The following is a 23,773-nucleotide window of genomic DNA, read 5'->3' as shown; positions in this document are numbered from 1 at the left end:
AGATGAGTGGCAACAACTTCTGTCCTTTCCTCCCATTGTAACCCCCCACCCACCGTTGCTTCAGAATAGGTACCACAGGGCTAAGGCACTGCATTTCTTGACTCTGTACATATATGACAAGCAGCTGGAAAGTCCAGGAACACTCTTTGCAACATAGGGGAAGAGAAATGCAGCACTTTAATGCTTTTATGTGCTGTATTTCAGGAATAAAAGCATGCATGAAAGCATGCATGAATGTTACTCAGTTGGCATCTGGGGTTTGATTCAGAGTGTGTGTGAGCACGTTAGAGAGAGAATATGTCATTTTTTTCTCCCACATTCTGCCATGTCATCTAAACCAGAGATGGGCAAACTTTAGGCTTATGGGATCTATCTACTTTGTTTTTCGCTAGAACCGGAGCCAGGAGGAGCTCAATAGCGGCTCAGAAAGGCAGGCACAGAACTAACGAGCAAAGTGCCTCTGAGTACATACTTATCCCAGGAATTGGCTTTCAGCAGTGGTGGTTAATGACTCCATGTCAGTGAGCCAGTGGAGTCCTTGAAAGTCCTATCCCCCTCATAAAGCTACAATTCTCAGAGTTCTCTGGGAAGAGGAACTGACAAGTCTAGCTCTGTGAGAACAGGTCTCTCCTTTCAGCACCCTTCCCAAACTATACTTCCCAGGATTCTTTGAAGGAAGCAATGACTGTTAAGTTGAATAATAGTGGAATAAATGTATAGTATAGTACACTTTTATGTACACCGCCCAGAGAGCCTTCGGACTTAGGGCGGTATATAAATTAAATTAAATAAATTAAATAAATAAATAGTGTGAATGTGGCCTGAGTATTCCTTTTGTGTAATAAAATATATACATCAGTACTTCTTCCTGAAAAGAAGGCCTGGGCTCCTGCTGGGAGGAAGGGCGGGATATAAATCAAATAATAAAAAAATAAAAGATGGCACAAAATCCTTCCTTGTTCCTCTCCCCCCCTTTTTAGTTTCCAAGGGACTCTAGAACTGACTCATTTACATTTTCCCACCATGATGTAATAGCTGTACTGCATTTTTAACACAGCAAGCCAAGTAACAGGCCCTACTTTCCAACAGCTAGTGAGATCCATCAGAGGGTGTCGGTCAAACTACTTAGGACCAAAAGTAAATTGAAAAGAAAAGAGCTCGACATTTAATTATCAGACTTTGTTTGTTTTAAATTATAGATATGTATGATATAATTTTATTGCAATAAAACTACTTAATTGAGAAAATATTACTCTATAACCGACTTTTTATTCTTCAAATAATATATGCCAAAAAATGTGGCAAACATTCATTGTAACTAACTGCTGTGGTATAAGCCTTTCTAAACTAAAGGCATATGTGGAACTGGTACGTTTCTTTTGAATTATTACATGGGAAACAAAGAACATATGATTCCAGCACCCTCTCCAGGACAGATCAAGTCTTACAATCTCCCACTGGTTTGGTTTATGTTTGGTTAGGGTTTTTTAAACAAAACTTTTGCAGGCAAATAAGGATTTAAAAACTGCTGGGATGCTTTAGTAAATGTGTAACTTATATTATCCATTTTTAAAGCTGTAATCCTAAACAAAAGTATGATGGAATAAGCGCCATTGAGCACAGTGGCCTTACATCTGAGTAAACATGCATAGGAATGTGCTGTAAATATTGTTACATGTCCTAAGGCAAAGGTAGCTGATGTGGTGCCCATCAGATGTTGTTGGACTCCAGCTCCCATCAGCCTCACTCACCATGGCCAATGATCTGAGTTGTAATCCAGCAACATCTGGAGGGCACCACATTGGGTTCCCCTGTCCTAAGGTGTTGCAATATCCTGGGCTAAAAATAAACGGCTGCAAGCCTTACTTACACTTATGCAGGAAAATCCAAATACTAGTAACATAAGATGCATTTATTTATTACATTTATACTTTCATTCAAGGAGCTCAAAGTACAACACATGGTTTCCTCCCCCCCCATTTATTCTCATAATGACCCTATGAGATACATTAAGCTAAGACATAGTGACTGGCAGTGGGATTTGTGGCTGGGTGGATATTTAAACCTGGGTCTCCCTGGCCCTAGCATAACACTATAACCCATTGTTCTTCAACCTTGGGTCCCCAGATGTTCTTGGAATACAACTCCCACCATCCCCAGCCAGCTTAGCCACTGGTCAAGGAATCATGAAAGTTATAGTCCAACAACATCTGGAGACCCAAAGTTGAAAAACACTGCTCTAAACCATGGGTGGGGAACCTTTTCAGTCTGAGGGCCACATTCCCTTCAGGGCAATCTTCTGGGGGCCACATGCCAGTGATGAGTGGGACCAGAGGCAAAAGTGGGCAGAGCAACGAATGTAAAGTATACCTTGGTACACCCAGAGGATGAGTGGGGCGGACCAGAAGTGACTGGGGGGGGGAGGCACTTGAAAGGAGTGGATAAAATTAGCAGTGATGCTAATGGAGACTAGAATTAACAAGTTTAATCTTGATTCATTTTAGCATGGGGCATTACAATTGCTGCAACAGGCAGAAGAATCATGAAGTGGTCTACCAAGACTCTCAGCAATTTTCAAAAAAATGAAGTGGTCCACCAAGACTCTCGGCAATTTTTTAAAAAAATTGTGAACTACTGCACTAGGCCATTTCACACACTCATCAAATGTGTGGCTGGCAAGGGGCATGGCCAGTGAGTACACTGGGGATGGGGCTAGCTCATATGTCCCCTACAGCCCCCTCTTGCATGCATTTAACACATGAAAAGGCTCATCTCTCTCTCTCTCACACACACACACCAGATTGACTGTTTTTAGCTAAAATTGGCTGAACACAGAGGCATCCTTGGGGTGAACTTGCTATCTTTTGAGAACTTTCTGGAAAATGAGCAGTTGCGCTATCTGTCTTAGGAGTCTGCTCGCAAAGATTCCTTCCTTCTGTATGTCACTTTCAGTTGTTTCTTCCATATTTTAGAAAACCTGCCTTTCTATCTTCTGTTCAATAAACTTTGGAAGGCAAATTCTACCATTGTCTTGAGAAACGTTATCTCATGAATGAACTAGGGAATTTTGCTATTACTCACTGAATATTTATGTAAAGCTGATGTTAATAACAGGTGTCCTGAAAATGTTTCCCAGTTTGTTGACATTACAGGAACTCCCCAAAGTGAGCAGCCTGTGTGGTATTTTTTCTAGCCCAGGCATATATAAATTTGTTACACTGGCCACAAACAATATTATTGCTTTGCTTAAAAAGAAAGAAAAAGAACTCATTAAAAATGTAACTGGATACAACTGCAAGCAGTGAACATTTGTCTAACAGTAACTGACTGACAAATGCAGTCACTCCAAGGAATTCTGGAGTTCAGGCTGATGATCTAACATGATGTTCCAGGCTTAACAACCCCCTGTTGTGTGGAGTGAAACTAAGGCCAAAAAGTTACATTAGACTAAATAAATTATTTTACCCTGCATCAGCATGACTGAGACTGGAGACTTAGTAAAATGAGAAAAGCTACTTTATTTATAGAAATAGATAGTAGATAGAAAAGGCATACCTAGTTCTAACTAACTAGCTAAGTTGGAGGCATAACGCCCAGGTACAGGAGTTAGCCCCATGCTTGGAGAGAGCAGAGACAAAGGGATGTCTCCTCTCTCCCGGACAGTCAGAGGACAAAGGAATGGAAAGGGCAGAAGGAGGAGGGGCAGGTAAGCTTCCCTAAAGACGTCACAGTCTAGCGACAGAAGGAAGTTAGTCAGAGCATCACAGGTAAAAGGTAAACAAGCCTGTCCATCTGGAGGACCCTAGCTCTATCTTCCTTCTGGAGCACAAACAAATGAACAAAACAGGAGTTGCTCTTGCCCCACTTCCAACACAATTGACTTGGATTTGTTGTCAGGGGTGGGGAATCTATGGCTCTCCAAATGTTGTTTGGCTTGTTCCCCACAGCCCCAGGCAACATGGCTAATGGCTAGTGAGGATGGGAACAGTAATCTGGCAACATATGGAAGGCCACATATTCTGTATCTCTGTTGAACCTGTCAAAGGGGTGAATCTCAGATTGGCATCAACTAAAAGAGAGCCAACCATCCCAAGTAAGATCAGGTTCATCATGGGATTATTTCTTTCAAATACTTATAGAAGTTTTCCAAAATAATTTAAAGCAATGTATACAAAAAAATACCAGTACCACCATAATTATGTAACAAAAAATCCAAAATTTAAACCAGAAGTCAGGTCCCAGCTGGGGAGTCCTCATTGGAAGAGTCCTCATCAGAGGATAACCAGGAGGCTCTGGCCTTAGACCCAGCCCTGGGTCAGGCTCCATCTGAGCAGCAGGGTCTAGTGATGAGGCCGAGGGAGGGCTGTCTGCATCCAAGATAAATTCAGCCTCTGACATAGAGACTGAACGGGTCCCAAGCCCAAGAGAAAAGCATCGTCTCAAATGCCATTTGGAGACCTTGCCCATTCAGAGAAGTGCCCAACTGCAGGAAAGGTCTGGCTGAAGGTAGTTGATAGGAGTCAGCTGAGGTTGAGGGTGTGGTTTGAGCAACTCCAGTTCAAATTCCCAGTGCACTGCAGTACTAAACTGCAATGTCTATGTACCAGCACTGTACTTGACCTGTTAGCTGCTCTGCTGCTGACTCTAAGCCTGACCCACAAACTACCCTGGACCAGCCTCTGGACTTGCCTTTGCCCCACTTTGCCTATGGACTGCTTGAACACTGACCTTGGATTGCTCTGACCTTGCCTCTTGACTGACTATTTGTTGTGGACTCTGCTTGTTTGACCCTGACATTGGACTGACCAACTGAGCCTAGTGAGACCAGGAGTCCATAAATATTATAAATCATCACATAAAAGGCTCAGACCAGATAAATACCTGCTGCGGGGAAAAGACCTTACTGCCTTCTGAAATCTTAGTAAGGAGGAGGATTTCCAAACCCCTTCAGGAAAAAGATTCCAGGGTTTGGATATACACATGAAAATCCCTTGAACTTTCTGGTTTCTGCACAGCATAGACTAGATTGGGAACCTTGGCCCTCCAGATGCTGCTAAACTATAACTCCCATCAGCCCCAGCAAGCATGGCCAGGAATGATGGGAGTTGTAGTTCAGCAACATCTAGAGGGCCAAAGATTCCCCACCCTTGGCATAGACTATGACTGGTGGATCATTTTGGCCACAGCAAGCTTTCTATTCCCCAGAGACATAGGCTTGAAACTTTAGTTCAGACTTTGCTAACCTAGTGCTTTCCAGATGCTTTGAACTACAATTCTCATCAGCGCCAGCCAACCATGCTGGCAGAGGCCAATGGGAGTTGTAGTCCAAAATGTGGGTTGGGCACCAGATTGGCGAAGGCTGTTCTAGTTGATGGAGTTGTAATTCAGTTGGGCTGCCACAGCATCTGATTGTCCTTATGCGCAACCTATACTCTGGAGAAGAGGCTACTGTTAGGACAGAATATGGAGAAACCGACTGGTTCCTAATCGGAAAGGGTGTGAGACAGGGATGTATTTTATTACCCTGTTTGTTTAATCTATATGCAGAACATATATGGAAAGCGGGATTGGACCAAGATGAAGGTGTGAAAATTGGAGGGAGAAATATCAGTAATTTAAGATATGCAGACGATACCATACTACTAGCAGAAACCAGTAATGATTTGAAATGAATGCTGATGAAAGTTAAAGAGGAAAGGACAAAAGCAGGACTACAGCTGAACATCAAGAAGACTAAAGTAATGACAACAGAAGATTTATGCAACTTTCACGTTGACAATGAGGACATTGAACTTGTCAAGGACTATCAATACCTTGGCACAATCATTAACCAAAATGGAGATAATAGTCAAGAAATCAGAAGAAGGCTAGGACTGGGGAGGGCACCTATGAGAGAATTAGAAAAGGTTCTCAAATGCAAAGATGTAACACTGAACACTAAAGTCAGGATCATTCAGACTATCCCAAACTTTATGCATGAATGTGAAAAAAGCGGGTAAGAGAAAAATCAACTCATTTGAAATGTGGTGTTGGGGGAGAGCTTTGCGCATACCATGTACCGTAAAAAAGACAAATAATTGGGTGTTACAACAAATTAAACCAGAACTGTCACTAGAAGCTAAAATGATGAAACTGAGGTTATCATACTTTGGACAGATAATGAGAAGACATGATTCACAAGAAAAGACAATAATGCTGGGAAAAACAGAAGGGAGTAGAAAAAGAGAAAGACCAAACAAGAGATGGTCTGATTCCATAAAGGAAGCCACAGACCTGAACTTACAAGATCTGAACAGGGTGGTTTATAACAGATGCTATTGATGGTCGCTGATTCATAGGGTCACCATAAGTCATAATCGACTTGAAGGCACGTAACAAGAAGACATGGTTTATATGGAGAAGGGGCCAGGTCCTTGGAGTCTACATTGAGAAACAATATTAATGGCCATAGTGGATCAATTTATTTATTTATTTATTTATTGTATTTGTATACTGCCCCATAGGCGAAGCCCTCTGGGCGGTTTATAGCAATTAAAAACACCAAAAACAGATATGCAAATTTAAAACACATCTTTTAAAAACAATTTAAAACACAATTTAAAAAATTTAAAACAATTAAAAAAATGCTAAAATGCCTGGGAGAAGAGGAAAGTCTTGACCTGGCGCCGAAAAGATAACAGTGATGGTGCCAGACGCACCTCGTCACGGAAATCATTCCATAATTTGGGGGCCACCACTGAGAAGGCCCTCTCCCTTGTTGCCATCCTCCAAGCTTCCCTCAGAGTAGGCACCCGGAGGAGGGCCTTGGATGTTGAGCGTAGAGTACAGTGGGTTCATATCAGGAGAGGTGTTCCATCAGGTATTGTGGTCCCAAGCCGTGTAAGGCTTTATAGGTTAAAACCAGCACCCTGAATCAAGCTCGGAAACATACAGGCAACCAATGCAAGTGGGCCAGAATCGGTTTTATATGTTCGGACCATCTGGTCCCTGTTACCAATCTGGCCGCTGCATTTTGCACAAGCTGCAGTTTCCGAACCATCTTCAAAGGCAGCCCCACATAGAGTGCATTGCAGTAATCTAACTTGGAGGTTACCAGAGCATGGACAACTGAAGCCAGGTTATCCCTGTCCAGATAGGGGCACAGCTGGACCACCAACCGAAGTTGGTAGAAGGCACTCCATGCCACCGAGGCTACCTGAGCCTCAAGTGACAGAGATGGTTCTAGGAGAACCCACGAGCTACGAACCTGCTCCTTCAGGGGGAGTGCAACCCCATCCAGGACAGGTTGGACATCCACCATCTGGTCAGAAGAACCACCCACTAGCAGCATCTCAGTCTTGTCTGGATTGAGCCTCAGTTTATTAGCCCTCATCCAGTCCATTGTCGCAGCCAGGCACCTGTTCAGCACACTGACAGCCTCCCCTGAAGAAGATGAAAAGGAGAAATAGAGCTGCGTGTCATCAGCATACTGATGGCAATGCACTCCAAAGCTCCGGATGACCGAACCCAACAGTTTCATGTAGATGTTGAACAGCATGGGGAATAGAACTGACCCCTGCAGAACCCCATACTGGAGAGTCCAGGGTGCCAAGCAATGTTCCCCAAGCACCACCTTCTGGAGCCGACCTGCCAACTAGGAGCGGAACCACCGCCATGCAGTCACTCCCACTCCCAACTCAGCCAGTCTTCCCAGAAGGATACTATGGTCTATGGTATCGAAAGCCGCTGAGAGATCAAGAAGAATCAACAGAGTCACACTCCCTGTCTCTCTCCCGACAAAGGTCATCATACACGACGACCAAGGCTGTTTCTGTGCCAAAACCAGGCCTGAAACCCAACTGAAATGGATCCAGATAATCGGTCTCATCCAAGAGTGTCTGGAGCTGGCCCACAACCACTCATTCAAGGACCTTGTCAAGGAATGGAACATTTGCCACCGGCCTATCGTTATTAAGATTTTCTGGGTCCAAGGAGGGTCTCTTCAGGAGTGGTCTCACTACTGCCTCTTTCAGGCAGCCAGGGACCACCCCTCTCACAGAGAGGCATTAATCACTTCCCTGGCCCAGCCTGTTCCATCCCTGCTAGCTTTTATTAGCCAAGAAGGGCAAGGATCCAGCACAGAAGTGGTTGCACGAATCTGTCCAAGCACCTTGTCAACGTCCTCAAGCTGTACCAACTGAAACTCATCCAAGAAATCGGGACAAGGCTGTGCTCTGGACACCTCACTTGATTCACCTGCTATAACACTGGAGTCTAAGTCCTGGCGGATGCTAAAGATTTTATCCTGGAAGTGATTTTATCCTGGAAATTAATCGGTGATCTGTCCAGCAATCATCAGCATTCGTGATGGTCCTAGTGAGAAATACATCACAACGATCTCTGGCATGGACAATTACATAATCCAGGAGATGCCAGAGTTTCGACCGAGGGTGCTTCCATGATGTTTTAAAATTATTTTTCTGGTGAAAGAGTGTGTTTGTAATAACAAGATTATGCTCTGCACATTTAATCAGAAGTAGAATTCCATTCAGGTTGCTATTGCCAACTCCTTCTTTCCCAATGGTTTCTGGCCATAAATCGAAATCACGCCCAACACTTGTATTGAAATCGCCCAGGAGGATAATTTAATCCTCCTTAGGTATCTCTGATAAGATGGTGTCCAGCTGGGTATAAAAAATTTCCTTGATGCTTCATCAGCATCTAATGTTGGTGCATAAACACTTAGAATAGTTGCCTAGTGCTTTTTGGCGAGTTTTAGCCAGAGAGTTGAGAGTCATTCATTAATGCCAAAAGGAACTTCTGACAAGAGTTTCACAAGATTATTTTTAATAGCAAAGCTTACTCCATGTATTCATCATTCTTGTTTGGGCAGTCCTTTCCAGAAGAAGGTATAGATAGCTCCATTTTTCTTCCTTCAGTTGTCTTTCTTCTGTTCTTTGAGTTTCTTGGAGTGCTGCGATGTCAGTATTAAAACGTCTCAACTACCTCGCGATGATGGCAGTCCTGTGTTCAGGACATTCACTATCTATATTGTCCAGCAATGTCTGTACACGCCATGTTCCAAAATTCAATTGTCTTTTGCGACTGCTAAGTGGTGACCCCACTGGACACGGTAATACTGTCAGGGAGAGAGATCTCTTCCTGATCTACACACTTGCCTACAAACATTTAGACTTTTGACCCCGCCCCTCCAGCCCATGGTATTCTACACCAGCCTTCCTCCTATATTGCTACCGCTTTGAATCTGCCTCCTTCGATGTGAATGATTCGGCTCCCAGCCAATCAAAGCACTACACATCCTTTCCGCAGCTCCTCCCTTTACTAGAAGCAACAGAGCTGGAGCGTACCATCTGTGCTGGTCAAAGTCGGGGGAGTAACTGTGATTTCGCTCTCCTGTTTACTTGACGCTCACATCCTCATATTTCCTATAGTGTTTCCTAGGCAAGGAAAGAGCAAGATAATCCATCGCGCCCGAACTCTGGGCTATTCTATAATGAGTGGCGTTGCGCAGCACTGAATGGTACGTTCCGGAGCTCTGGGCGGAAGTGGGCTCTTCTTTGCCTTGGCGTGGAGGCGAGGCGAATAATGGCGGCTCTGGGTAAGGAGAGGGGTGAGTTGGCGGTGGGGTGGGAAGGGGCTCCAGCCTATCAAACGCTTCTTTTCCTGGTCGTTTGTGAAATGGACGGGCGAGGGGCTCTCCATAAGGACTGGAGTGCAGGATCCTCTTCAGAGAGGTCGGTGAAGGGGTCTTGGCATGACCAAAATGACACACTAGGCATGGTTTATAGATTGGTGCAGACACCGGAAGCTGCAATTCGTGTGTTTATTCTCGGCAACCCTTTTGTTATTCTCCGAGCTCTTGGGACAAGGTTGGGTATAAGATTGCAATGCCGCCACCCCCCAGCAGTTGCCCGTTGCCTTTCTGTAACAGGTAGAAATGCAGTAGGTGAAGCTTTGCCTATCGTGGTGGCTGGATGATAGAAAAATATTTACCTGCTGAATTTCACCCTGTCAAGCAGCTACTGAAGAGAAAGGCATCCTATTGGGGAGTCGCAGCCTTAAATTTAAATACATGCAAAGGGTCCCGTCCCCCCCATCATTTGCATTATATTTATCTCACTTCATAGTATCTGGTATTCATTGAGCCAGTAACTGTATAATTACTCCTGCTGTGAAGTCTGTATATACAAGGTCACATGCAGCCCAGTTATGTGCACGTTAACTCAGAAAGGCCTATATATTCAATTATTCCCAGGCAAATGTGTCGTCGTAATGCAAATGCACTTCTGGTTTAATTTAACATTCTGATTCTAAAGACATCACTTAGAAGTAAGCCCATTGATTAGAGTGAAAATCATCAAATTGGTTTGTATGCTTCACCCACCCAGTTGTGTATGTGAATCTCAACTTGTTTTAAAGTGGGACAAAAGGATGGGTTTAAATATTTTTCAGTGTGTATTGTTAGGTGAATGTTGATTCTGATCCGTATTGGATGTTGTGGGTATGAAATTGGAGGGAGATGGGTGGTGATGGCTATTCTGGATTAATGAGGAATGCAAAGGTGTGATCTTGGGTATGAGGCACAAAGTATAGTCAGCCTCTTTATAGTGAGAACAATGAAGGCTGCTTCAGACTTTGGTATTAAAGACCTTTAATGTCAGTGTCAGTTTTGAATGGGCTAAAAGTATATCAGTTTCATGTTTTCATACCTAAGATTTATCTAAAGCATTTTCACTCTGCTCTTCAACCAAAACGGAATAGCAGAGCAGCTTACAGAGATCACTAATAAGTCAGTCCCTGCCCTCAGGCTTACAGTCTAAAACAGTGTTCTTCAGCCTTGGGTCCCCAAGTGTTGTTGGACTACAACTTCCATGATCTCTTGACCAGTGGCAAAGCTGGCTAGTGGTGGTATGAGTTGTAGTCCAAGGACATCTGGGGACCCAAGGTTGAAGAACAGTAATGCCACAAAAAGGCAAAGATTGGAAAGAAGGGAAGCCAACCCAGGCTGTAGTTCTTTGTTATAACAACCAGCTGGAATAGTTAAAAACAACTCAAAAAGCCCTTCTTCACACAGTTCATAGTTAAACTGTGGAATTTGCTCCGACAAGAGGCAGTGATGGCCACCAACCTGGATGGCTTTAAAAGAGGATTCAGCAGGTCCTGCTTGCGGGCTTCCCACAGGCATCTGGTTGGCCACTGTGAGAACAAGATGCTAGTCTAGATGGGCCATTGACCTGATCCAGCACGGCTCTTATGTTCCTAACCACTCAAGAAAAAAGGAGAACTCAGAAATTGCAGGTCTCTGCATTGAGCTGACAGACTGATGCTGATTTCCATCTGTCTATCTCTGGCAGTGTGATGGAATGGCATATGACAGTTAATGGAGGAAGGAGCATGTTGGAGCCAGCTTCTCAGCAGACCAGCCCTTCTCTTTTCTCCCTCGCCACAATCTGGTGGAAAAACGTGAAAGACCAAAACTTAGGCTCCTACTGGGAGAAATGGCATGATATAAATCTAATTAATTAATTAATTAATTAAAACTAACATTAAATGAATATATATGCAAATTTCATGCTAATATTGGGAATTTAAGGTCAGTGTTGATAAAAAGGAATGGAGGACAAGATCATGGTATTTGCATGAAACTGGTTTAGTTCATTGTACAGCTTGCTGGCCATATAGTGTGGCCTTCAGATAGAAGTGTGTGTAATTAAGGCTAGATGGATAGTATAATTATCTGCTTAAATAAAGAAGGCTGTTTAGAAGACTAAATATATTCTCCATGGAAACATTAATGAAGTACTTATTAAGGTTCCCACCACATTTTTTTTTCTTTCCAGGGCATCTCGCAGTTTTCACCTTGGCCTTAATATTTGTGGCCAACATACGGGCTCTGACCCCTAGCCATTATCTCACAAAACATGATCTTCAGAGGCTACGAGCTTCCTTGGAGCGTCCATTCACCGATCTGGAAGGAAGTTATTACTCCATTGTAGGACTGAGTATATTAGGTGGGCAAGTGGCTGATGAAAAGGTAAGGATGTGTCGTGAAGTTCAGAATATTATCAGGTTATGAAGAAGGAGCTGTAAGTATCTGTGTACATATAATTCACCGTTTGCCTTGGGCAGGTATTAGTTGCTTGGTAGTGAGCAGCCACTTATTAAAGATCTTCACTCTGCTGTCGTGTGTTTGCAGAGCTCCTGAATCACAGTGCCATGTGGAGCTGTCAGAAGCATGTCCTCATTTAAAGTGAGGATTGGAAATGTAGCAGAGTCTATGGTCATGATTTTCTCCCTTTTCAGGTGACAGCAAGAGAGCAGAAATTGGCAGATAACCACAAAAGAGACAGAACAAGAGAGAGTTAACCAAAACTTGCAGCTGTCATAGTGTTGCATTGGAAATACATCACAGTGCTATGGTAGCTGCTGACCTTGGCTTGTTCTCTCTTCTCAGAAGGAGAGAGTGCATACATTGTGTCATGGATGCAAAGCTGCCCATTTGCTGACAGAAATATTCTTCCTTGCAAAAGAGGGCTGCGTGACAAAAGTGGTCCCAAGTCCAGCAAAGTTCTTCCATTTGAACAAGCTTTTGTACAGGACTTTGCACAAACTTTCTCAAAACCTTTGTATAGCCTACGAGAGTATACACGCTAAAATCTTCACCATGCTTCTCATATTGTGACATAACTGCCAAATGTTGTGTTGCTAGTTATCTTGTACAAGAGTTCCTAGAAAGGCACAAATACATTTTCTACTTCTTTTGCTTACGCTTCTTTGGATCCAAGCCAATTATAGATACTGGTGGCATGCAGAGATTGGGGTAGGATGGAGAAGACCTATGATCAAAGTATGGGGGTGGGAAGCAAAATCCAACATTCAAAAGTCTTTCCTCTGTGGCAATCAGTTATTTATACATACAGTCCTGTTGAAGTCATTGGCACCATGCGCACCTAAAGCAGAGGTTGCAAAAGCAAATAGGTAAAGAAACGCAGAGGAAATTCTTTCTGTACAGTGAGAGTATTACTACAATATTTTGCTGTAGTAGTAAACATGACTCGCATGCAATGAAGGCAGCCAAATTTCACCTGCAGCACTGCAGCTTTTTGTGACCAGTGGAGATTTTACTAGCCTAGCTCATTGCTAGATATTTTTTTCTGATGAGAGTAATTCAGCGTTCAACACCAACAGATAAAATGTATTCACTGTTTTTCCTACATCCTATAATGGGATACCTTTTTCTCTCTTCTTCCTACCCCAAATTTCTCTTAAGTTGCACTGCCTGCATCAAAAATAAATCTGATGCTCACTGCTACAATAATAAAATTGGAACACATGTTAGGAGTAGGGTCTGGAGATTCTAATACTACCACATGATACAGAAAGATCAAGAGTTAACATTGTTCATGTGTCCCCTTGCCCCAGATCTTGCATATAGGTTCTTAGGAACAGGGAGACCGAAGATTGGATCCCTATATGGTCACGAAGCTAGCCAGGTGACCTTGGACCAATTGCTGTCAGCCTCATCTTTCTCACAGAGTTGTTGAGGATAAACTAGTGATAAAGGATCATGTGTGCTGTCTTGAGATCCTTGAATGTGAGTGAGCAAATGTGATGTTTTTCACAGTATCCCAAACCTGAAACAGGCGCAATGCTTTTAGAATTGGGCTGAGTATTCATCCCATTGCTGGCCATTCATTATAAAGGAAATTGCCTTGTATTGAATCAGACCGTTGATCCACTTAGCTCAGGATTGATGCACAGATCAGCTGGCAGTGGTTCTTGAGGGTTTCAGGCAGAGGGTTTCCAAGTTGGAGATGCCAGAGTTTGAGCCTGTTTTTTTTTGTCTACAAAGTGAGTGCTCTGTCACTAAGCCAGGGTCCTTCCCCACTGCTGCTTTTTTGCTTTTGCTTGCAATTTCCTAAAAAAAAAAAAAAAGTACTGCCTTCAAGTCGATTCCAACTTATGGCGACCCTATGAATACGGTTTTCATGAGGCTGAGAGGCAGTGACTGGCCCAAGGTCACCCAGTGAGCTTCATGGGTATGTGGGGATTCGAACCCTGGTCTCCCAGGTCCAACAGCTTAACCACTACACCATACTGGCTCTCTAAAGCTACTTCTAAAACCAAATGGGTACACACTTTTCGCTATTTGAAGTAGGTGTCTGCTCTCCATTGCATTACATAAAAGAATTTAATCATTTGTTCTTTTTATTATCATTAATTTATGTAGCGCCATCAGATGCACATGGCACGGTATATAAAATAAAACAATAAAATGAGTCCGTGCCCAAAAAGGCATACAGTATAATAAAATGAGGACAACCAAAAGGGAAAGGAAACAAATAGAGCGCAAAGCAAGGACTTCAGATATACATACTTGAGATATCCAAATTATAGTAAATAAAAAACTGACGCTGAAATTCCAGACGCTTTGGCATAAAGGAAGGCTTTTAAATAAGACTTAAAAACTTGAAATTGAGGGAGCAGTCTGCAAGTGCACCGGGAGACAATTCCAGGAATACGAGCAGCAAGAGAAAATGGCCAAAGTCAAGCTAAAGAGCAAACAACCCTGGGACGGATAAGAAGCACAGAGTTTGAGGAGCGAGATCCCAAGCAGGGCTAGAATGAGAAATAAGAAGTGAGAGATAGGGAGGAGCCAGATCACGTAAAACTTTGAAAGTTAAACAAGAAGCTTGTACTGCATCCTGAAATAAATAGGAAGCCAAAGAAGGGACTTCAAAAGTGGAGTGTTTGGGTGTGTGTGTGTTGTAACAGAGTTCTACCAATAGATGGAGCCAAAACTTAACCTGCTATCTTTTTTGTTCTGTCTTTATGTATGGTTGCTATGTTCTAGTCCCCCAAATCAGGGTTGGGTAGCCTAATTTACATATGATGGGAATTGCCATTCAGATTCACCCGTCTGAGGTCTTCCCCCACTTACTTTGTGCGGGCTCTTAGCAAAAATCACACAAACCTTCAGAGGGAACAGGCTTGTGCCAGGAAGGATAGAACCTGCCCATCCCCGTGACGTTCATTCATGCTTTTGCTTGAGACTCAACGGCCACATTCAGAACTGCCTTCCTGATAGAAGTTGCTCAGTTATCACTTCACTGAGCAAGATAGATTCTCATCTCTTGAATACTCTCATACTCTGGCAAACCAGGAGCAAAACAGCTGTAACTGATCATAAGCTACAGGTTGGGTCTGGGGGCGCACAGCAGAAATTTACATATTTTGGCTGTACAGGAGTGGGATAAGGGACTAACAAACTGCCTTACAACCAAATCAAAACCTATTTCTTCATTTAGCCTGGCATTGCTTAATCTAACTGGCAACAACTCTCTAGGATTGTAGGCAGAAATCTTGTCCACTGTCTTCCCTATCAACACACACACACACACACACACACACACACACACACACAAACTGGAACGTGTGCAGGCAATGCATGTGTTCTACCACTAAACTGTATTCTCTTTCACTACAAATCTGGACCAGGTAATGCACAAAATGAACCCTGGGTGTCATGCCTGGAATCCAGGCTGTACTTAGATTTGTGGGCCCTGGCACAGGAACGTAGGGAGCCAACTTATACCGAGCCAGACCATTGGTCCATCTAGCTCAATATGTCTGCACTGACTGACAGCAGCTCTCCAGGGTTTCAGAATATTCCCAACCCCACCTAGAGATTCTGGGGATTGAACTTTGGACCTTCTATATGCAAAGCAGATGCTGTACCAAGGAGCTCCAGCCCTTCTTCTCTGCCATATCTGATAGAGAAACCACAATTCCTTTAAAGTTCAAAATGCTTTGACGTGGGCTCCAGCATGGTTGGAGGTTTAGTTGCGTGTTGCTTTGGGAGGTGACTTTGCGATTGCATCTGATTGTCTAAACAAGTGTTTCTAATCCTGGAAAATTAGTGAATTCTTCTTTGTTTGCCTTGCATGGCTGCCTTCCAAAGAAGTCCTAATATTACATATTTTCTAATATTAAATAAGTATATAACCATTATTTTGTTTTTGTTTTTTTTATAGGCCATTCTCTGGCAGCTTTTTTCATAAGTTACACTTGCACTCCTTTTTGAATCTCCCATATCTGTAGAATGAACGTAATACCTACATTAGCAAGAGCATATGTACAATGAGGATGGATAATCTTATCACTTCTTTGTGTGTGTGTGTGTAGGCTGCATGTAACTTCATCAAATCTAAGATGGATCCCAGTAGCGTTGATTCCCTCTTCTATGCTGCACAGGCCAGCCAGGCATTGTCCGGATGTGAGGTGAGTTCAATTCTTTTTAGAGGAAATTGTCATGATTCTCTTACTGCACAGATCTGTCTTCATGAGACAGGCAAGTTGGAAGACCATCCCACCCTTCCATCAAATTGAGCATTTCTGACAGTAGCTTATGAATAGACGGGAAATTGTTTATCTCATTGTTAATGTTTTCTTTTTTAGATTGCCATCTCAAATGAGACTAGAGAGCTGCTCCTTGCGGCTGTTAGCGAAGATTCCTCTGTTACCCAGATCTACCATGCTGTTGGAGCCTTGAATGGCTTTGGGCTCCCTCTCGCCTCCCAAGAAGCCCTGACCGCCCTGACTTCTCGTCTCAGCAAGGAAGAGAATGTCTTGGCGTAAGTCTTGCAGGAAATAAAATTCGTCACTTGCTTGCCTGTGGATTCCTTCTGTCACTCCACTTGCACCCTGCCTTTCTGGTTTTTATTTATGGTTCATTTGCAAATGTATCTGTATTTGACAGTACCATTTTTACGTAGGAGGTGGTGTGCTGATCTGACTTTTCTCTGATTGAATTGCTTTTCAAGACTAGGGTAGGGGGAAATTCCTAGTGATCGAGTCTTTATGATAGCTTATGTGTAAACCCACTGTGGCTTAATGCAAGAAATACTTCCATAACTTGGGGGGGGGCAGGATTTGCTATACACATTTTAGCTTTGTGTATATATTGTTGCTGAGTATGCTTACAGCATCTGAGCAAGCTGTGTGTGTGAATGAATCTTTACCTGAAGCAGCACACCTTTCCTGGATTTAATCACAGACTTTAGGCTTGATAAGACAGCTTACTTATGCCTGGTCTTTGCCCTCATGCTGTGGGAGAGAGAAAGAAAATATGTCTTCTGTTCCTCAGAAGAGAACAAAGGGGGAGAAAGTTGAAAGTGACGTCAGCAACTCTAAAACAGTATCAGCTTACACTTAGAAGCACAGGTCAGCATAGAGATAAAAGGCTAGAGACAGCCTAGGAATCTTAGTGATCCGTTCCCTATCTCTTTTAACCCCATGCCAACCCGCTAAAGTTTGAGTTGCATTCCCAAAACTTCCAACATGTATAAGCCCCACATGTAAGACACTTTGCAAAATACTGAGCAGGCACTGTTGGATCAGCCCCTGGCCTCTCTTCAAAAGCCCTCTGTTCAGGATTCTGGCAAGTCTTTGGGCGGAGGAGAAAAACAGGAATGGCCCCACCCACTTTTGACTTTGGCTCTACCCACCATATGCATGCAATCTCCACAGGGAGAGAATGCAGCCCTCAGCAGACAGAAAGTTGCCCGCTTCTATGCTAAAGCTAAAGGGGTGGCAGATGCTTATCAGCTGAAAATTATTAAACAGACACTTGATCTTCTACACACTGTGAATAGTACATCATGGAATCTGGTTTCTGCCATTAAGTGTCACCATCCTGAGAATCTCAGGTTTAATTGGGACGGATGGAAGGGCGGGTGGGCAGGCAGGGGGAGGAAGAGACCCAACAGAAGAGGAAGTCTAGGCTTTGCTTCTGACTGGCCCAAGAAGGAATGTTTATATTCTACAAGCTTCGTTATCCTTCAAATTGCCCAACCTACTACATGCCATGGTTCTTTCCATGCTTCACATTCTTTTAGATCCACGGCTCTGCCCCTCTTGCTCTGCTTGCCACCGCTCCCACTTTGGTACAGTTTGGTTTTGTGTGGTGAGGGATGGAAGGAAGAGTGTTTAGGTAGTGGATGCTTGTGTTTAGGGAGACAGGGGCCACATCCACACCATACATTTATTCCACTTTAAACACTCACAGCTTTCCCCAAAGAATCCTGGGAAGTGTAGTTTAAGAGTGCTGAAAGTTGTTATGACACTCCTGTTCCCCTCACAGAGTTACAGTTCTCCAGTCGATTTAACGATAAAGCCCTCTTCCCAGGGCACTCTGGGAATTACAAGTCTGTGACGGGAATAGGGGTGTCCTAACAAGTCTGTGAGGGAAATATTGGTGTCCTAAGAACTCTCAGCACCCTTAACAAACTACACTTCCAAGGGTTCTTTTGGGGAAGCTGAGACTGTTTAAAGTGGAACAAGAGTGGAATAAATGTATGGTGTGAATGCAGCCAGGAAAGAAATTGCTGGCAGCTGATTGTTTAAGGTGGGGAGGCTGGGGGTGCAGTACCCTTCAGCACTGCCTTCGCTAACCTAATGCCCATCAGGTGGTGTTGGATGGCCAGGTGGGCAAATTCCCCCCCCCCCATGTTAATTATCAAGCATTAAGGAAGTAACTTCACTGAACAATTAATTTTTTTGAGGGAGGAAGAAACCTAAAGGATGACATTGCAAAGAGTTGTTTAATATGATCTCCTTCACCTTTCATCAGTGGGGGCTGGGGAGACGAAATTGCCAAATGCATGTTATTAACGTAGAGATCAATACTTTTGATGTCCTTGTTTGGAGTGTTTTTAGTATTTGGGTTTTTTTAAGCTAGATAGTTAGGTCATGGAGCCACTCTTCTTAAAGCAACAAATAGGAGTTGAATATCCCTGGAACTTGACATTCCCTAAATAGAGAGCTTTTGCTTGTTTTAAACAATCACATCTATAGCTCAGTGACAATACTGGGTTGGACCCAGATGTGTACCACAAGCCTCTATGCCTCTCTACTCAGAAGTAAGCCCCCATTTTCAATAGAGCTTTACCCAAGCAATAGGAAACTCCTCCGCAGTGCTAATCCTTCTCTTTCGGATTTGGTGGGGTGGGGTGGGGTGGGGTGGGAAGCCAGCATAAAAAAGAACAATACAGGTCTCATTCAACTTTGGTGGTAACAATTTTGGAAATTGATGGCAATTACTTCTTTCCAATCTGTTTTCTTTCTCCCCTCCTGTACTGATATACTCACACATGCATTTTGTCAGCATTTCAAAGGTTGCTTGTCCCCCCTCAAGTTCAACCTTATAAGTTGATGCAGCAGTGTTAAAAAGCATGTTTTTAAAAATGGTTTGTTCTGCTTACAAGAGTAATTTGCTGTTTTCATATCTGAACCCAGTTGCTCTTTTTTGACTTTTGAATTGCCTCGGCCAGGCGTGGAGGCCTGTCTGGAGGAAGGAGTGGTATTTAGCATGTTGGGAACACTTGCAGTGCCCAGTGCTTTTCAGTGATTGGGTTAGCAATTGTTTCCATCCAGGCGCTGCAAGGCAGTCAAACTGGTCAATGTGCTAAACACCTCTTTTTCCTGTGGACAGATATTTTCCAGAAAAAAATCCCTGTTTGGGGGGGGGGGAGAGAAAAGAAGAGCTTCCCTTCTCCCTCTCTTTCTGTCTTTACTGGCCCCAAGTGCTGGTCCCAAGTTATGCATTCCTGAGGTCGTACAGGCTGAGGAGCTAGCATAGCTGTGGGGCTTCTGCAGCCTGCTCACTTCCCATTACAGTGTAGTTGCAGCAGCACCTGTATGTGGCTAAGCAAACTGTGTGATGCTTACATTTGTATGTATATAGAAAGGAATTGCACTGTTTTACCATTAGGGCAAACTACATTAGCTAGTGTGGTTCTATTTCTCTCTTGCTGCTGATAATTGCATAATGGTTCTAGTCGTAGTTAGTGAGCATAAGTGTTAGATACACTGCAACAGGGCAGAGAATACAATTAGATAATACATTGGGGCTCTCCCAGTTCTATGTTCCTAGTTTTGAAAATGTTCATTTATGACTTGGAGAAAATCTGGCTTCAGAAACAGAAGTATTGAAATCTGAATAATTTTGGGCATGGGGTTTTATTTTTATTAATAAAAATATTATTATTAGGCAGGTACTTTCACTGTACTGTTTTTGATGCCTACTGATAATTTATTTCTTTAGGCAAGCCTACCCAGACATGTAATTTTTTTCTATCTACTTTTTTTTTAAGTCTGTTGATTTTTTAAAAATTTCCTTATGACTATTTTGTTTATTTTATTGACTATTTTATTTAACATAAATGGCTTAGAAGGTTTTTTAATTAAGTGATGTATAAATCCTACTAGTTAAAATTTTAGCCTAGGAAATAATGTTGAATTTCTTTAATCTGATAGGATGTCAGCTAAAGAGCCATACTGTTTCATGCATCCTGTCTGCTGAAGGCTGTCTTTCCCTCCATTAGTCAACAGACAAGGATTGTTAGTATTTTCTGTTTTATATTTCTATTTTAATTTCTCTAAAGGAAGCTGTTTGACACCTCTGAGGCCAACAGTCTGCTCTTATCTGGTGAACTCTTATAATATGCTCGTCTTCTCCCCATGCTTTGGTTTCTGTTTCAGAACAATTCAGGCTTTGCAGACAGCTTCATACTTATCCCAACAGGCGGACTTAAGAGGCATTGTGGAGGAGATAGAGGTATTTATTTCATGAGTCTGTATGTTTTTATAACCTATCCTTCAAAAAAGCCCCAAAGTGGCTAACAATATAAAATTAAATTTTTAACAAGACAAAAAACCTTCCTAAAGCATCAAGAAAGACCAGACAATACCCAGCTTCCCACCATTCCAAATGCATGATAGAAGGAAGAATCTGCTTTCTGAAAAATGTAGCCAGGAACGTAGTCTCTCAGTGAGGGGACTGGATTCCATAACATAAGAGCCAGTACAGAAAAGGCCCTGTTCCTGGTAAGTGATAACTGAGCTTCCACAAATGATGGGATTCAGAGCAGGGTTTCATTAAGTCTGTCTGTCAGTCATTTTTCCACTGTGGTTCTCCTTCAAAAAGATCAGGGCCGTTTTATCCTCGTAACAGCCCTGTGAGGTGGGTTGGCAGAGAGAATGGTCTATAAAATCTGCTCTATACATTTAAAGCAGTACAGTAATACCTCAGTTAATGAAGTACTTGTGTTCCTGGATATTACTTCTTTAATAGAAACTTTGGTACCAGAGGTAGGAATAACATGGAAAGAATAGGGATAGATTCTTACACCACAAAATAGAAGAGCAGTTCAATGTATTTCAGCAAACTTTTTATTCAAAACTAACAATACGCATGTCTGAAATGAAACCAGGTCAGGTGAGCCTTGAATATAGACCATTTGAAGGCTTCCTCCAAAATACATCCAAGGATGCCAATCTTGTCTTTTTTCTTTATCATGTAGCATCTTGGTATAGCCATCTAAACCTTTGAGCACAGTTCTCCTTTCCATACACTCGAGTAGGTAGGCAAGGGGCAACCACCACCCTGTGCTTGGTCTCTCTCTCTCTATTTCTCTCCCTCTTTGTCTGCCATCCTCCCCTACACTCGAGCAGATGCGTCTGCAGTAAACAGTGTTTCCAGAGCACCCGAAGCACTGTTTGCTGAGGAGGTGTCTGCACCTGGCAAGGAGCACCATTCCAGCCACACATGAGAGGGCTGCCTGCAGCAGCTTCAATCCAGTAAACAAGCCACATTCTGACTATGTTAGAGTGTGCGCCCCCCTACCCCACACACACCCAGAAAAAGACTTTAAGAGGAGCTTCTTTCTGGAGGATTTGTTAACTGAGGTGTTACTGTATCATACCATTTCCTATAGCTTCCCCCAAAGAATCCTGGGAATTGTAGTTTGTTACAGTGCTGTGAATTCCTATGAGACACCTATTCCCCTCACAGAGTTACAATTCCCACAGTGGTTTCACAATCAATACTGCTTCCCAGGAAACCCTGGAAATTGTAACTCTGTGAGGGGAATAAGAGTCTCTTCACAACTCTTTGCACCCTTAAAAAACTAACATTCCCAGGCTTCTTTGGTGGAAGCCAGGATTCCTTAAAGTGGTATAGTACTGCTTTAAATGTATAGGGACTAATGACTGACTGCAAGTCACACAGTAAGCTTTGTGACTGCGTAGGGATTTGAACCCTGGTCTTCCAGATCTAAGGCCAACACTCAGCACTGCACCACTCTGGTTTCGATTATCTGAGTGCACAGAGACCTGGGCCATGTGGGAATATCATATTTCAGGCAATTTTTGAACTCGTCTATGTATTGTAAGCCTCAAACGTTATCGCCATTCAACCTGCCAGAAGCTATTCACTGACAAAAGCTCCACCCGAGTTCCTTGACAATAGCTCTACCACATAAAGCAGTTCTAGCACACAATGTGGGTGGGACCTCATACCTAAATCCACAGTTGTCTACACGCACGCACACTCAGAAGCAGAAGGCTATTTTGCAAGTAGCAAAAAGTCCAAAAATATCTTGCTACTCACGAGGATGACCTCAAAAAAACATATTTGACTATTTGACCCCATCACAACATTAATAAAAGCTTCCATTTCTCTTTTGTTTCTACAATACCAATCTTGGGTGGTTCAAATCAAGAACATTTCCAAACCTGAACTTTTTAAAAAAAAAAACTTGTCCTAATTAAGTGTCCGAGGAGGGTGACAAACACAGTGAGGAGCCTGGAGACCAAACCCTACATGGAAAGGAGTTGGGTATGTTTCTTTTGGAGAAGAGGCAATTAAAAGGTGACGTGAAAGCCATCTTCAAAGATCTGAAGGGCTGTCACATACATGATAGAGCAAATGTGTTTTCTGTCACTGCAGAGGATAGCAATCAAACCAGTAGATTCCCATTACCAGTGAGTATTTAGACTAAACATTAGGAACGGCTTCCCAGTTTGTACAAGATATTTAACAATGGAACAGGCTGCCTTGCAAGGTGGTGCACCTACCTCGTTTGACATTTTTAAGCACAGACTGGGTGGCCACCTACCAACTATGCTGAGCAATGGGTTTCTTGCATCAGTAGGAAATTAGACTTCACTAGGTGACCTTTGAGGTCCCTTCCAACTCCTGATTGCAAGTTCAAATTCTTCATGAATCCATTCCGTTAGATGGACCTGGCTACTCATTGGACTGCTGCAAAGTTCTTTATTATCTTCTTCTAGGATCTTGTTGCCCGACTGGATGACCTTGGCGGGGTGTATCTACAATTTGAAGAAGGACTCGAAGCGACTGCGTTGTTTGTGGCTGCTACATACAAACTCTCTGATCATGTAGGGACAGAGCCAGCAATGAAAGAGGTACCCTTTGGATACTGTGTCTTTCTCTACAGTACTGTAGTGGTTTTGGATAAGATGTGCATGAAGAAGAAGAAAACATTCATTGTTATCTTGGTTGGTTCAGGAATAAATTGCAAACCTGAACCCAAAGGATTTGGACCATTACAAGGGGAGAATGGATTCCATAACAGTAATAACTGCTGTTTTTTAACCACTCTCTTAGTAAGACAGAACAGCTTTCCTTGGCTGAGTAAAAATAAAAGTCAAGATTGCCCTATAACAGAAGAGTAGCTGTATTGGTCTGTGGTAACAGGAGAGTGTCCACTATGAATTTTGCTGATTAAAGGGTCTTTGTTAATAAAGAGCGATTAAAGTGTCCTTGTTAATAATCACCTTATGGACACAATCCACCTGCTCCAGGATGCAGCTCCCACATGCAGAAGATTCTGATATGACAATAGAGCCCTTTGCCATGCCCTATCCCATGAGCATTCATGGACACGTGCAGGCATCATGATCTACCGGA

At 42.9% G+C, this 23,773-nt stretch overlaps 1 protein-coding gene across 3 annotated transcripts in view; it reads left to right on the top strand.

Annotated features, from left to right (window-relative positions):
• The first annotated feature begins 9,338 nt into the window (after nucleotides 1-9,338).
• Nucleotides 9,339-23,773, top strand: part of RPN2 (ribophorin II) — a 42,581-nt gene continuing 28,146 nt past the window's right edge. Inside the window, exons 1-6 of one of the 3 annotated variants that reach the window (XM_061631468.1) lie at nucleotides 9,339-9,610; nucleotides 11,841-12,034; nucleotides 16,186-16,281; nucleotides 16,459-16,634; nucleotides 20,542-20,617; nucleotides 23,134-23,268. In XM_061631468.1, coding sequence (XP_061487452.1) covers nucleotides 9,586-9,610; nucleotides 11,841-12,034; nucleotides 16,186-16,281; nucleotides 16,459-16,634; nucleotides 20,542-20,617; nucleotides 23,134-23,268 — 702 coding nt within the window. In that variant the 5' untranslated portion in view covers nucleotides 9,339-9,585. The remainder of the gene's footprint in view (nucleotides 9,611-11,840; nucleotides 12,035-16,185; nucleotides 16,282-16,458; nucleotides 16,635-20,541; nucleotides 20,618-23,133; nucleotides 23,269-23,773) is intronic. The other 2 variants (XM_061631469.1, XM_061631470.1) reach the window with 2 other exon arrangements.

Source organism: Rhineura floridana, chromosome 6 (assembly GCF_030035675.1).
Source record: "Rhineura floridana isolate rRhiFlo1 chromosome 6, rRhiFlo1.hap2, whole genome shotgun sequence".
Lineage (NCBI taxonomy): Eukaryota > Metazoa > Chordata > Lepidosauria > Squamata > Rhineuridae > Rhineura > Rhineura floridana.
The sequence above is the reverse complement of the archived record's forward strand: the minus strand, read 5'-3'. Positions and strand labels throughout refer to the sequence as shown.